General features: G+C 31.8%; 1 protein-coding gene across 4 annotated transcripts; it reads right to left on the bottom strand.

Annotated features, from left to right (window-relative positions):
- Window positions 1–1,327: 1,327 nt before the first annotated feature.
- On the bottom strand, window positions 1,328–8,028 carry LOC125846695 (PH, RCC1 and FYVE domains-containing protein 1). Of its 4 annotated transcripts, XM_049526258.1 has the most exons (9): window positions 7,743–8,028; window positions 6,963–7,049; window positions 6,289–6,378; window positions 6,102–6,176; window positions 5,778–5,972; window positions 2,924–4,990; window positions 2,280–2,426; window positions 1,701–2,098; window positions 1,328–1,611 (listed from the first exon to the last, which is right to left on the bottom strand). In XM_049526258.1, exons 1-9 carry the CDS (start codon window positions 7,791–7,793, stop codon window positions 1,491–1,493), a joined length of 3,231 nt encoding a protein of 1,076 aa, XP_049382215.1. In that variant the 5' UTR covers window positions 7,794–8,028; the 3' UTR covers window positions 1,328–1,490. The 4 variants fall into 4 exon arrangements, with proteins under 4 accessions (XP_049382215.1, XP_049382216.1, XP_049382218.1 ...); XM_049526259.1 differs by lacking the exon at window positions 7,743–8,028 and having other exon boundaries at window positions 6,282–6,378; window positions 6,963–7,055; XM_049526260.1 differs by lacking the exon at window positions 1,328–1,611 and having other exon boundaries at window positions 1,796–2,098; window positions 2,269–2,426.
- Window positions 8,029–16,940: the final 8,912 nt, after the last annotated feature.

Raw genomic sequence — 16,940 nt, 5'->3', positions numbered from 1 at the left:
CTGTTACAGCAACGATTTTGTAAAAATAATAAAAAAAATTAATTTTTATTATTAATTTTTTTTTAATATTATTATTAAAAATCGCTGCCATTGTAAAAAAAAATAAAAAAAATTGTTGTGGCAGCGATTTTAAGTCTGAAATTTTTTTTTCCTTACACATCGCTGCAGGGGCAGCGTTTTTCATGCCGAGTGCTATTATTTTCATGCCTATTATTACTTATTAATAATATAAAAATGATAAACAAGACGACAGTATACTCAATAAAATTGTTGAAGCATGAGGAAAATTGAATTATATATCATAAATAATAATAAAAGAATATTAAATTCAAAAAAAAACTTTTTTTTTTAATTCTTAACCAAATTCGCTGCTATAGCAGCGATTTTGAAGAAAAAAAGTTTTTTTTTTTTTGAGAAAATATGCAGCGATTTTTATTTTTGTTTTGTCAGAAGCCCTTTTGGTTAATTTTTTTTTTGATGTGCCGTTTTAGTTTTTTTAAAGAAAAAGCAGCGATTTTTAATTAAAAAAAATTACAAAATCGCAACGATTTTTAATTAAAAATAATTTTAAAAAAATTTACAAAATCTCTGCTGTAAATTATTTTATTTTATTTTTTTACAAAATCGCTGTTGTGGCAGCGATTTTTAATTAAAAAAATATAAAAAAAAATTTAGACGAAATCTCTGCTATTTTGTCAGAGGAAAATCGTTGTTGACGCAGCGATTTTGCCCTTTTGGTTAGAATAAAAAGTGATGTGCCCTTTTGAAATTTTTGACAATTTTTTTTACTCTTTAGGCTCCGGACTCTTATATAACGAAATATAAATATAAGCATGAAATGTGATGTATAATACACTTGAAAAACATAATTTTTAAAACATATTTATAACTTCCTCGTTACTTACTTTGTCTATATTTCTTTTTTAGTTATCATTTTATAACAATTCTGATATCAGATGGAAAAACTTTAGCATTCAACTCAAAACTTTAAGTTTATGGATAAAGTAGCTTAAGTATATCAAAACAATATGATATTATTTGTCATTTTATCAAGTATTTCATATAAAAATATGACAAGAAAAATGCAGTTTATCAGAATACTTTATCACACAATAAATTCCAAAAATAAAATTACCAAGTTGTGCACGAGCGTCGGAATTTTTTTATTTTTCTTATATTGACCATCAATTTTTTAAACTATTGGAACAAACTTTATATATTTAGAAATAATAAAATTAAAAAAATATAAGTCACAAGAATTTAAATTTGATTTTTTTTCATAATTTAAGAAAAAGAACTTTGACTTATCAAATACTAATAACAAGCTTATATGTAATTATGTATGATAGTCCTTCCATATTCCATTGGCAATACAACATTGCACTTTCCCCTCACATAATAAGCTCATTAAATAATCCTTTCTGTAACATGAATTAATCACTATTGTAATGATGTTCAATTTACATTGTGAAGAAAAAGGAAAGTGGAGACTACTTCTTCAGCAAAACTTGGTTCACATTTTCATATCCTTCAACATCATACTTTTTGTACACAGAAAGCTGATTTTCTTCCCACCACTTCTTTGCTTCCTTTTCAGTAAACTTTTTCCTACTGCAAAATTCAACCAAATAGCCATTTGGTAACATAATAACAAAGGTGGAAAATTTTCTGTATCATACAACTTATGAAAGGAAATATACCTGAACCTGACTCGCTTGAGTCCCTTCTTTCCACTTGGTAGCACTGTCAATGTGATGAAAACACCGAGCTGATATTGTTCCACCCATTCAACTTTTGATGTTCTGAGCCCAGCTTGGCCATGATCAGCTTCTTTACAAGACTCTTCTGCTGATCGGGAGTCCACGTTGTTTTCTTTGTTATAGAAGGATCTTAAAGTACTAGAGAATACAATTGGAGAACCACATAGGCTATCAACATTTCTCTCCTCTAGTTGTGCATTTGAAAGAGGCACAACAATTCGGTGTCCACCTATATGATTTTGGCTATCTGAAAATGTTGATGTTGTCTGTAGTACATTTGCAATAGCTTGAACATTAGCTTCTGCTTCAGCAAAAAAGCTTTCTGACATTGCCTGAAGCTGCAATTAGCATAACAAGTTTCAGCAAAAAAAAGAGGCATCCCACCGATGAATTACTGACATTTTCATAAAATAGTTTCTTTAAAAAATTTGTGCCACGGGGTAATACATTGATACATATTATAGATCAAATTGTTTTATAGAAGGAGACAGCCAAATAATTAACTCACAGAATAGTTACCCTTGATGTCAAAGCTTTTATAACTTCTTTTGCTGCTTTACTCTTAGAAGCTTCCTCTTTAGCCACTGACCACGCTTCTTCAACTTTTTGTTGACTCTCTTGAATTTTCTCCTTTCTTGTTTCACATAATCTTTCAAGACTTTCAACCTACGGTATATATGCAAAGCAGTCAGAATCTTGACTCTTGAGGCACCATAATTAGAAATTATGACCAATTGAACACTATATGAGAAGAGAAGCAATCTTCTGCTTATCTAAAGTTCTTATAGTAGAATGCTGATGTTCATGTTATGCTATGTGAAAGGCATATATACAGAAAAATTTTATAATAGAAAAATGCCTTCTCAATGTCCATCCATCTATACAATTGAAGTCAGTAATGTAAGTTGAGATAGTTGGCAGGGTAAGAACATCTGTTAAACGTGAATCTCGCAAACTATGAGAAATATACATATTGGTTGTGCTATTCACCTCTGCAGATTTTTTTACCAGTTAAATGATAAGCTTCATGCTGAATTACTTCACATAAGTACACAGGCAAAGCAGCATTTATAAACAGAGTGCATCAAAATTTAATGGTCTCAGCCTCTTGGCCAAGTATAAGCAATTGAATAGCAATGTAAGAACACTGGATATTAGATTACCTGAGTTCTTAGCTTGCAAACTTCTTCGAGTAGGTTCTTGTCTGATTCTTTCAAGTCTTCCTCCATATTTAGACCAGCAGAGGAGACAAATTTTGGTTCTACGAAATAAGTTGGAGAGGCTGAAGCCAGCGAATTCCTCACATGAGCATTTTGGGTTCTCATCTGTCCATAGTCTCTTCTAAAGACTTTAGGACAAGGAACTTGGCCCCATCTTGGAAAAGTATCCAGCAAGGACGTAACAGGATCAGAGAACTGCCTACTTTCCCCTAGACTGTTGGCAGACCTCCTGTCAAAACATTGATTGTTCTCAGTTAGATATTTTTTTGTTGCCATCATTCGACTTGATGTAATATTTGCCTCGTCTCGCTCTACTTTCTCACAAGTAACTGCCTTTAGGGTAATCGGTAAGGGTCTTGGACTATGGTTTTCAAGCTTTGATGACCTGCTTGACTGAGCAATCCTCTGAAGTTGGTAAAAACATGGATCACATACCCGAAAAGCTTTAGTCTTGTCAGGGGCAAGAGAGGCATTAGGGGTTTTCTTGCTGCAGCATGTGCGGCAGAAGAGAAGGCCACAATTGTAACAGTTTTGCTTCTTCCTCGTAATTCCAAAAGACATGTTACATCCTTTGCAAGATGATTGATCAGTACTAGATGCAGACTTGTGCAAACATATTGCTGCTGTAGTACTTGACCCACAAGCAATATGTTCCACCTGCCTGTCTCTCAGTGATTCAACTATAGTTGGCCAACTTCTATCTTTTGTATCACCTAATCCTAACTGTCCATTTGCTCCTTTCCCCCATGTGTAAACACTTCCCCTTGATGTTAGCACAGCAACATGATATGATCCCGAGGATATCTCTGTAATAAACTCCTCTCTAAGTTTTCCTTGCACAAGCACTAATGATTTATCTTTGGCTTCTGGATTGCCTAGTTGCCCATGCACTGCACTTCCCATCATATAAACTTTTCCTGTGCTAGATAGTGCAATGGTTAGGGTGCTTGCACAGGAAACTTGAATGAAATCATGCTCAACAAGTTTTGCCACACAGGTCGGTAAGAGCTTTGTCTCCTCACCAGGATGACCAAGCCTTCCTTTATCTCCATCACCCCATGTAAATAGCTTTCCACCTGGATTGTTGAATTTAAGACGATCAACAATGACTTCCACTACCGCAGCTGTATGCCATGGCCCACATGCAACACATTTGACCCACAAACCTCTAAGTGACTCAACTTCTTTGGGCTGAGCAACACTTTGGAGATTTCCATGACCAAGAACCCCAAAAGTTCCATCTCCATAAGTAAACAATTGCCCAGATGTTGAAACAATTGCGGTGTGCCATTCCGCACAAGCAACATAAGAGATTTTTACACCATCCAGAGAACCGCATACTCTGTTTGGTAGCCAATGGCTTCTCTTCTTTTCCTCACCTACTAACTCAGCACAAAAAGAGTTGTCACCCCATGTATATAGTTCACCAGAAAAGGTCAGGGCACATGTTTGGTATTCCCCACAAGAGACAGATTTTACCCGAACCCCGTTAAGAGAGTCAACCAGTTTTGGTCGTGCAGTGTCCATATCATGTTTATGCCCAAGCCGTCCATTCTTTCCTTCACCCCAGCAAAAAACTTCACCCTGTTTGGTGACTATGGAAGCATGACTCCTACCAATGGATATTGCTTGTACATCAAGCATCACAGTGGACTCCAGAATTTTGGGTGACAAAGCATCCAACTTCACTTCCCCAACCCCCAAGCACCCCCCTTCTGCTCCTTCTCCCCAGATAAAAACATCCCGCAGTACATTCTTTCCAAATGGTCTTGACTCATTACTGGATGGTAAAAGTGGAGCAAGCATATCAGTTTGGATTTCAGTCCCAGCACAAGATGCTCTCATCTGGCTCAAGTCATCTGGTTCAAAATATGACGAACATGATGTAAAATTATCCATTACATTCAATAGGCTCGACTCCGAGAAAAAGCTTTCGGAAGTACAGGATAAGCCATCAGTAAAACACCTTTCTGAAAATGACTGAGTGGGACTCCCCGCTAAGCTGCGAACCTTGATCAAATAAGTATATATCATTTTTAGAGTAATGGCAAACTAAGGATGTTTTATTTTTAGTTCTCCCAGATAAGAAAGAACACATTTATTACAGTTCTTACAATACATAGCCACAGAAGGACAGAAAATATAAGAAAGATAATTCTTGAGAAATAAAAGATCAAAATGCAAGTTTCCTTTTTAGCTTTGAACTCGCAAAAGAAAAGTACTGATATCAAAGTACAGGTGCACTAACCAACAGCAACATTTGAACACAATGTAGAAAATGACATCAAGCCACATTATGCAGAAGCACTAATGAGTAATGATTAAAGATCTCATAAGGATTACGAAAGTTTTTACTTAGTCGGTTACATACTACAATTCTCAAGAAGCTATAGAGTAAATATTGATCACTGTCTATTAACAATCTTTTTTTCTCTCTAGTTATTTAAGCCATTTATTATCACCAGCAATTTTTATTTTTCTGTTTGTCCTTCACAGACTTGATACAAATTCAGCATCAAAGTCACAACTCAACGTACAAGTACTAGATTGTGTACCGGAAACAGAAGCTTTTGGAGTAAATTCACTCTCTCAGGAACTAACAGAATCGAAATCCATTCACATAAGTCAAGTGATAAAGCTACTAAGAACAATATCAAAGCTAGTTTCCAGACAAGAACAAAACAGTAGGACATTCTGAAGATGGAAGTAGAATGCACGCCGGGATAATAACAGTTAATCAGTTAATCACAAGGTTAAGCATTGAGAACTTAATAAAACAAAGACAGATGTCAAGAACCTGAGACAGTCTGATTGTCTTTGCTGAAAGTCCAAGATTCTGTTTCCTCCGCATATAACCCGCTGGACTACTGATGCAACTGTGTGCACCTCTTTTGCTTTTCAGAGAGTCCACCATTCTGTGATGGTGAGTCCTGGATATTACAGCTCGCAAGCCTACAAACCAAGTCTCTGCCTGCATTTTATCCTTGCAAATCTGAAAATAAATTATAAAAAGAAGAGAAACAACAAATTATAACAGAAGGATAAACAGAAATACAAATCATGCATGATTGTACTGTTGTACAACATCCTTCAATTAAATTAGGAGTAATGGACAATTTACCAGATCAAGAGTGCGCTCGCCATTTCCATAAATAAGTGATATGCATTGACTTTCCATTTCAGGCTGAATAATTACCTTTATTAAAAAACAAAACATTCTTGTCAAATAAAAGGAAATCTCACAGTTTAAGTATATATCTTGAGAAAATGTCATGTATATTAATATGAAAGGTTGCCTCACTGCTTACAGTACTTTGGCCGCGGATGACATTCGTGATAGAACTTAACCTCAGTTGGTTTTCCTTCTCACCAGAGTACCAAATCAAAAACTTCTCATCCTGGAAAGAAAGAAAAAACCATATACTTCACCAACAATAATTGAGACAGCAAATGGCAATGACATTAGGAGCTTGAACCAGAGTTTATCGCACAATCTCAATCCAAGAGGCACTTCCACATACAGATAATAACACTTCCAGCAAAGAGGAGCTTTGCCCGTCCCATCATTAATTCATTGTAAAGTCAATTTGAATATTATTGTTTATGTCATAAAGAAGGACAAATAGAAGTCTGTGTTGAATTCTTATGTACAAGGATTTACTGTCTTCTTAGTTCTGCAGTTGGAATAGATCATCATTTTGTCACTATCGGGATCAAAGTAATGGGAGATCCTATAAACGGTGTAATTTGGTTAAGCTCTTACTTTACCTAATCACACTCTCTCAATTGACTGCACAGAAGTGGACGCCAAGCCATATATTACAGCGAAAACTAGAGTAATTAATTGTATCTCCTTTTTTGACAATAAGAACAATGGGTTATTCAGTTATACCAGACAGTACAAAATTCCAACCATGATATTATTTGTTATGACAATTTTCTTGGTTAAAAGGCAATGATATATGTTTCATTAGAACTTTACCGCGGATAACCTTAGAGGGTAGAATTTGGGCTTCCCTCTTCTGCCATACTTCAAAAGATGTGCCCCCTTCTTCAATGCAACTATTGCCTGGACATTGTTTAAGAGAGGAAGTAACAACAAATGAAGGGGTGATATCAGAAAAAAAAAACATAGTTTTTTCACTCTACAATTACCAAGAGGTTATCTAACCAAAGAAATGTCAAATCTGCAATTTAAACATATGCTGATCATAGAAGACTCATGAGACAACAACAACAACAGTAATTGTGCCAAAGTCCCGAACAAATTGGGGTCGATTATATGAGACAATCATCAAGGAAAATAATATTAGTGAGCTAACTTAAGGTATAAGAAGATCTAAGAGAACTAAGGTTTAAAATTTAAGCAAATGTGAGAAAAAGTTGTAATGGGATCATCAAGTTTTCTAATTTAATCTTTCAAAGCAACAAGAAAAAAAACATATTTTTCATGTATTATCAGCTCTCTAGACCTATATTATGCTATAAAATTGCAACAAAAAAAAGGTCTAAAGAAAATGTTACAAATAATAAATACAAATACAAGAGTGTCACAGACATGTTATAACTGCTTCCTCATGTAACAATATAGGAGCTCTTATTTGCCTTGATCAACCAATTGTGATGATTTACAAGAAATTGTCCTTAACCCATTATTAGTTAACATTACTAAAAATATACAAAACAGGGAAAACAGAATCTAGTCTAGGAAAAAAAAAGAATTTACTAGACAGAACAATGAAATCAAGAAAAGAAGAAAAACCTGTTCAACAGCTCTATCAGAAGGATCAATGGTCAAGTGTTCTTCACCCATTATTACCAAGAATCACATGTAAGTAAAAAAACACAAGAATGACAACAACAGAAGAAGAATGTGAAACAATTTAAGTTCCTTCAGTAGAAAACCTTAAAAGAAGAAGAATGTATTTAGGATTTGTAAGAATTGTGGGAAAACCCAAAAATTGGTAAATGAATTTGTAGTTGAAAGAATTTAAGAAGCTTAGTACTTGAAGCAAGTGATCTGCAATGAACAAGACAAGTACAAGTAGTTAAAGAAGAGAGAGAGAGAGAGAGAGACGAGAATGAAAATGACTTTTTTGGTTCAATCTATTGATGTGATTCTACAATGAAGAATCAAAATCATCAACCAACCCTTGTTTTTTTATTTGAGGTTTTTTTTAATTTATTTATTGTATTGTTACTTGTTAGTAAGGTTAGAGTCGATCAATGATTTACTTAAACATAGGCAATATTTTTATCGTGAGTTAATTTTTTAGATTGAATTAGCTTTGTGGTGTTAGAGTCACATTGATTTGCTCGCGATTCATTTCCTTATTTGGGTTTGATGGTGTCAAATTAGCTTAGAGTGTCAAAGTAATTGAAAAATGGACTGATTATCTATGTATGTAAATTCAATGCTCTTATCATAAGTTAATTTTTGGAATTGAATTAGTTTCATGATGTTAGAGTCAGGTTGATTTGCTCGCAATCCATGTCTTAATTTGGGTTTGATGGTGTCTGATTGGCTTAGAGTTACATAGTAGTAATTGAAAAATGTATTATAGTAATTATTTTTTATTTACATAAACTTAAATATTCTTTCTTTGCGAGCTAATTTTTGAAATTTTACATTGAGGATGATGCACTTTCCAAAAAAGAAGATTTATGGGGCTTAAATTCGAAATCTCCAACTAAAAATAGTATCATTGTTATTTATTTTATTCTTTAATTTAATGATGAGTGAGGACTCTTCGTTGTCTTGGGGTTTCTTACATATACAGAGAAGGAAATAAAAATAAGAAATGATTTTCTTAGCTAATCAAGTTGCACGTGTGTACAGTACGAAACTTAAATTACATAAATACATCCTCTTTTAGCCTTTTTTTTAAATTTAAGGAAGTCCTATAAAAATTAGCACATGATTAAGCTCTTTTTTCTTTTATATATTTTTCTTCTTTTCCAGTGACATTTTACGATGGAGACCAAAACAAAATGTTTAGAAGCTGTTAATGTTGGAAATTACTTACTCTTAGATAGGGGTGTACATAGGTCGATTTGGTTTGATTTTCATTAAAAAAAATTAAATCAATTATGTCAGTTTATTAAATCTAAAAATCAAATCAAACCATGCAAAGTCATTTTTTTTGGTTTCGGTTTTAGTCGGTTCTTTTGATTTTCTTCGATTTTTTGGTTTTTTACAACTATACGGTGTTTGAAAAAGAGATCAAATATATTTTCACTTACCTGTGTGATAAGCTAAACTTAAAAAATGTTAAATGAATAGAAATTTTCGTAAGCACGGTAAAATTCACATGAGTATAAAATATATATTTTTTGAAATATCAACGTTCATTATGTTAAATTAATAAGATTAAATGATACAGTCAAACTGAATACAAAACGAAATATTTACAAAGTAAATTGTTAAACATTGAATTTGAACAACTATAATAATGTAATTGTAACTTCGGATCTTAATACAAACTAAAATATTTACAACTTTTACCAGCCCAAATTTGAAATAAAATATAGGGAAAAGGGTCTGAAAAATACTTCAACTTTGGCCGAAATCGTTGTTACGATACCAAACTTTATGGAGGACCTTTTACCCTCATGCACTATTTAATAGTGTATTTTAAAGGTATATATGTATTATGCAATATTTATGATGTCCACGTAGACACATCTATACCTTTAAAATACCCTATTAAATAGTGCAAGGGGTAAAAGGGCTTTTTCAAAGTTCGGTATCGTAACAACAATATCGGCCAAAGTTCGGATATATTTCAAACATTTTTCCCTAAAATATATAAACATTGAAAACTATAAACTAACTAAAAATATATTAACAAAGTAGATTATAAATAATACTTTTTTATCTATAAATAAAATAAAATTATATATATAATATTTACAAAATTTTACAAGCCCAAATTTAAAATAAAATATATAAACATGAAAAACTATAAACTAACTAGAAATATATTAAATATATTAACAAAGTAGATTATAAATAATATTTTTTATCTATAAATATATATATATAACTAAACATGATAAAACCTTTATGGTATTTACATGAAAACACTTTAGTAACTATACTAAGAGTAATTAATTTAAATAGATATCTAACAGAAATAATTTTACAACTCATCATTGATGAAAAATATAGAAAAGAATTTCTTGCAAACACTTTAGTAACTATACTAAGAGTAATTAATTTAAATAGATATCTAAAAAAAATAATCTTACAACTCATCATTGATGAAAAATATAGAAAAGAATTTCTTGCTGGTTTTTCCATCATCCAATCCACAACAAATCGAATGAAACCTGGCGAAAAAGAAGTGAACACTTTGCTGAGGAACGAAGTAGCTCGCCTAAAAGGAGAGGAATAAAGCTTCGTGTTTGTTTTTCCTCAAACCCCAATCCGCTCTCGCTATTATGTCGGTTTGATTTGGGGTTTGGTTTGATTTTTTTTCTTTTAATACCAAACCAAACCAAGAGTGGTCGGGTTTTTTTCAACCGCCAAACCAACCAAACAAAATCACAAATCGATTTTTTTCAATTTTGATTTGATTTATCGATTCGATTTGACTTTACGATTTGACTTGTACACCTCTACTCTTAGACATGCAATAATAATATATTTAGTGTAATCTTATACATAAAATCTGATAATAATCTTGTTTTAAACATATAAATAAAATGTTTTTTTGGGATGCGTTTCAATTTGCACTCGAAAGTTCATTTTAAAGAATTTTTAAAACCCTTGATGATTATACCAAATTTAATTAAAGAAAAAATAAAAATACTTTAATTATATTTAAGTGATGGATATATATATATATATATATAAATAATCACGGATTTGATTGCATAAATTGAGTGTCAATATATTTCCCCCCAGAATTTCCTCCGTTGATTGTTTATTTCGATACTATATATATTATCTTTGGACTCGTTCACACAAATTCGATATCCAATTAAGTCAAGAATATTGATTACTCTCTCCGTTTATTTTTATTTGTCATATTTTGATTTAACACATATATTAAGAAAATTAATAATTAATAGATTATTTTATTACATCATCTCTATTAATTGATGTTTAATAGAATGAAATCTTCGAAAATGATTTGAAAATTAGTTAAACCTAAAAAATAATTAATATTTTTTCTTGATACGTTAAAAATAAAATAAAAAAAAATTTATTTTAAAAATTGTGAAAAAAAATTAGAAAATATACTCGGTAGTCGGTAGTGTATCCTATTTGTGTTTTCTCACAAAAATATGAAAACACGCATCCCTTCAAAAATTTATGGTGTTAAGAGTAATTGAACTTTTGACTGTACTTAAAAGCAATGAAAGTACTAACGTACACTAAGCAATAGTAGAGACAAATTTTCACGATGTATAAATATTAAAAAGCCAACAGAATTAAACATTAGTAATTCAGATTTTATATATATAATTTTTAAATGGATAAGATAGGATGACCTTCGAGATATTATAGTTTCACTCATGACTATAACACTTTCGATTCTCTTCAAAAAAATATAGATATTTAAAATATAACACTAAGCTATGTGCTAATATATCATTAGCTATACTTCACTGTACCAAAAATTATAATTATAATTAACTGTGATATAATTTAAAGGGAAAAAAATTTAAGTTTTAATTAATTGAAACTTAAATATACATAATCAAATATTACAAGAATCCCAGAATTTAACAATAACTTAAAGGACTAAGAGTGCAATTATCCCACGATATAAAATAATATATATACATACATACATGCGTAAAAACTTTGAAAATAGATAATAACTATTCCAAACACCATGTGTACATGTTTGGTACTTGTTGACCATATTTACGGCCATTAATTATATATATTTATACTACTAGCTCAATGATGTTATTCTTGTACTTTATTTATGGGGCAAATATATAGGCTAAATTATCGTACACGGGAATTCCTGGTTTTTTTCATTAAATATATATATTTTTAAGCATTGTATAATATTATTTGCACACATTTATATTTCAAAAAAATATGAACAATGTACTTCAGCACTTAATTAAATATTAAGTTATTTATCTAAAAAATAAAAATCAATTCTATAAAAAAATTTAGATCCGCGATCTGACTTTATCCATGGAATCTGAAAATTAATCGTACTTTTAATATCTTAAGTTATCAATGGCGCAGAACTAGATGAAACCCTTTGGAACTCGTATTAAAAATAATAACTTTGTGGGCTATATATATATACACACACCTAAGTATAGAGTAGGCAACTAAATTGACTAAATATAGGTCTATCATGATATCATCCATGTTGGGGACTTATGTTTAGTAGACTTTAATTATTTGAATATTCCTAATGGAATTTGTGCAGCTAGTTATTGTGCGTGCATGTGCAGACCAATATCATTATGAAAAAATAAAAACTATACTTTATCTCGGTTATTTATGTAGAAATACAAAAAGAGAAAAAAAAATGATTTGCCCTCCATAATAATTAAAAGAATTTTTTTTTGTTAGTTCAATAATTGTCCTTTTTCTTTGACAAATGTACCAACTAAGAATTTACTGAAACTAGACAAGGAGATATAGAGTTGAATATTTTAAATGTGAAAATTTAAAGTGATTTATAATTTATTGAAAAAGTAGTGAGTAAAATACATTTATTGCGAGATATGACAAGTAATTACGTATGATGGTCCAGTTGAGGACACAAGGCACTGTTATTTTTGAAGAATGAGTGATTAGAGGGGCCAATTAAGACATTAATCACATGATCTTCCCTTTTAGGGAATTAATGTCATAATGTTACTACTTATATGGTAAACTACCACTAGCCTTATAACCTTTTAAATTATGTGATTAAGACTTGAAAAGTAAAGACAAAACTAGCTTTCCAGTGGGAAGGTTAGAAAGTGACTAACAAATTGGTCCAAATATTTTTTGATGAATAAAAAGAGACAATGACTATGGTACATTTTGGGTCCAAAAGTAAGAAAGTGATGACACATAAATTTATTAAAGTAGCCAACAAACAACATCAAGTGGGCTCAATCACACAGGATTAGAAACTACAAAGAAAGATTTGAGTAATTTGGTTATCTTTTTAGAGATGATAGAATATGGCCTACCTGTTGAATGAGATTATATGTTAGGTTTGAACGTTGAAGGGATAGAGGAAAGTTTGATCTTTTTGTTTTGTTTAATTGGACTTTCTTGTTTCAAGATACGAGAGATAGAGATAAATGTATGTACACACCGCGTTTACAACATCTCACTTGTTCTAAGAAATGGACGCAACCTTTCTGGGTGGGGGTATTTTTGTATAATCATCTCTAAAACGAATTCAAGATTTAAATTTAATGAATTCAAAAATTATTAATCATCTAAGTTATTGAGTTTGAATAAAAACAAGCCATCAAATTTAACCGAACTTATATTTTAAGTCGTATATCCACCCCTATACTATTATCTTATCTATAAACTTATTAATTTGTTAGAACGAGGATACTTTTAATTTCTACTTAATTATATTATAGTAGCACACTCATTAAGATAATTATAGTAGCACACTTGTTAAATTAGGTCTTAGGTCTAATTCACACCCCAAAAACTGGCTCAAAGGGAGGAGGATTGCCCAAGTCATATAAGGAGTCCACCCATCTCATTAACCACCAATGTGGAAATTTTATCATTCTTTAATACCCACCTCACGCCCAGTGCTTAGCATCTGGTGTGTGGGCAAATTTTGATTTTGGGGCCCCAACATCGGGTGAGATGGGCTCTGCTCTGATACCATATTAAATTAGGTCTTAGGCCTAATTCACACCCCAAAAGCTAGCTCAAAGGGAGGAGGATTGCCCAAGCCTTATAAGGAGTCCACCCATCTCATTAACCACCAATGTGAGACTTTAGTTATTATTTAACACCCCACTTCACGCCTAGTGCTTAGCATCTGGTGCATGGACAATTTTAATTTTGGAGCTCCCAACATTGGGTGAGACGGACCCTGCTATGATACCATGTTAAATTAGGTCTTAGGCCTAACTCACACCCCAAAAACTAGCTCAAAGGAAGGAAGATTTCCCAAGCCTTATAAGGAGTCCACTCATCTCATTAACCACCACTGGAAATTTTGTCATTCTTTAATAACACTCACTAAGAAATGGCCTTGAATATTATTTATTTTTTAATTTCTTGAATCAAATATATAAAATTCGTTTAAATAATGAACAATATAATAATTAAATTAAAGATTTCTGTCTATATAATCTGATGATAGTTGAATTTTGTGACCACATACATTTCTTATTACTTAGCTATATTATGTTTTAATTAATGGGGTGGGGTTAGTGGATTACTACAATTCATGAAGGATATTGTGGTGGTGGAGAATAGAGAAATATATATGGCAGAAAATAGTTTCATGAAAACAATTATAACTAAACAAAGTATAGTTTGGTATGGTGTATCTGACAATAGCCATGCTATTAGTTGGTCCACAGATTTATCAATCAAAATATTGGGACACACAGTCCCCAACCTGTTTCGCAGCCATCTTGTTTGGTGAGTCCCACTCCAGATGTTTAACGGATAGGTGATCTTTTTAATATGGTTTAGACAATTTTCCCCCTCATGAACGACTAGCTTTGAGGATTAAGATGTTTTATAGATAGGTTGTCTTTTTAATATAGTTCGGATAATTTGTTTCCTCATGTACGACTAGCTTCGAGGATTAAGTTAACCCTTATGATATTAAAACATGATCCTCACTATTATTATTTATTGATAATGACCCCAAAATTTAATTATCCATCCACACATGACACACCAGATCCAACTTTGAGGGTAAGGTGGGGTATTGAAGAGTCTGATATTGATCGTTTAAGTGATGAGTGATCTCTTTAATATGACTTGGACAATCTTCCCTTTAAGGGCTAGCTTTATGTACAAATATCAGAACACGACTCATTCTAACTATTATTTACCAATGATGGAGAGTGGAGACCTAAATTAAATTGTCTACACACCATATGTTCAGCCCTGATGTGAAGTTATAAGATATTGAAGATTCCACATCAAATGCCTAAGAGTTCGACTGTCTCAAAATGAATCGAACAATTCTCCTCTCATGAGCTTACTTTTAATATTAAGCCCAAAGTTATTTCTCGTGAAACAAACAAAACTGAAACAAGGGTGAATCATTGTGCCCATGTGTCCATGGATAAGTTTTTTTTTTTTCTTTCGAATGCACCGACTTTAATCTGAAAAATAAAGTCTTTTCTTGTTGGCATTACAAATTAACAAGGATAAAAAAATAAAAAAGAGAAACACAAATATATGGGAGTTGCAACATTGAACTTTAATTAATAGAGAATTAACTACTGTGCTACATCTTTTCATTTTACCGGAAATTATTGCAATCTCGACATGTTATACGTACTAACGAGTACACGATTTTGACATTATCCTAATAATGCACAACGACATATATAATAGAAATTAAGATGATTTGATTTCTTTTTCTCTTTTTCCTGTTGAATGACAAATTGACCGCACATCTCTCTTCGAAACATTATTAATCTTGAAGTGATTAGATAAGATATGAAGATATGATTCTACATAAGAAGGTATGAAAATTGATGATTAGAATAGTTGAGTAATCACATAGTTTCTTATTAATATTCGGTGTGTTTCTACTATTTGCTATTTTATTTTGTTTTGTATTTGATATTATGTTATTAAATTTTTTATCTTGCAACCCTTCTATGAATAACCTCTCTTTTGAGTTGAGAGTCTACACAAAATTTGAAATTAGTCTTTCACTTATTATATATTCCGTTACGAAAATGGACATTGACATAATATAAATAGATATTTCTAATTCTTTCAACTTTAGATACATAATTGGAGCACTTACGATCAATGTGAAAATTGTTGAATAAGTCAATAATATAATTAGATAGTAGTATAAGCTAGATAAGAGGTCTATTAAGAAAAAGGCAAGAAATGACAGAATAGCATGTCATGTGGATGGCTGTGCATGGAGAGAACAAAGGTCAAGAGTTATATCTCAAAACTACCTAACATATTGACCACTTGGGACAAATCCACATGAGTTTTTTGTCAAGATCCATAGACTTACCTAATTAAAATTGATTGATTTTATGGGCATTTATCAATAGGGTCTGCTACAATGGCTTCATCTCCACATGCTCTTAAAATTTGGACACCAACACATTGGTTTTCACCTTATTGACAATGGCTAGGAGACATGCTTGAGTATTGCCCCAAACCAATAACACTTTAAATTAATATGCATATCACCAAAATCTATACATGCATGCATGTTTTTTGTCAAATAATATAAAATCATTTTGACTCGATTTGATTGCATAATGCATACTTTGTTCCCAAGAATTTGATGATTTGAGTGCATATTAATGCATTAGCTCCCTCCCCTCCATATCCTCACTCAAATCAACAACTTGGATATTAATATAATATAAAATGCTTCTTTCCAAATTCTCATAGAGCCAAAATATATTCCTTTGTTAAGGGAAAAGACATGACTAATTGTACCATCAGTTATGGTTGGTGAAGTCGCAAGTATTTCTTTATTCTTATTTAAAGGTTTCATATTTGAGCCATGAGTATGAAATTGTCTTTGGTACTTGATAGGGAGCTCTTTAACCCCCCAAAGTGTGGCTTCCCGTAAGAATCCATCCAGATTAAGCGGAACCTAAAGTGATAACACCCAGTGAAAATTTAACACAAAAAGAAAGACATGATTAATGTTTACGGAGAATATGTGTCATCGATTATGATGAGAGTGATATCTTAAATAGATGAAAATGGTCTTTTGATCAGATCTCATAAAAATAACATAAAACTAAAAAGTAAATTTATAAAGGACTACGAAACCAT

Source organism: Solanum stenotomum, chromosome 12 (genome assembly GCF_019186545.1).
Source record: "Solanum stenotomum isolate F172 chromosome 12, ASM1918654v1, whole genome shotgun sequence".
NCBI classification, from domain to species: Eukaryota; Viridiplantae; Streptophyta; class Magnoliopsida; order Solanales; family Solanaceae; genus Solanum; species Solanum stenotomum.
Note: the sequence above shows the minus strand (reverse complement) of the source record. Positions and strands in the feature narration are given on the sequence as shown.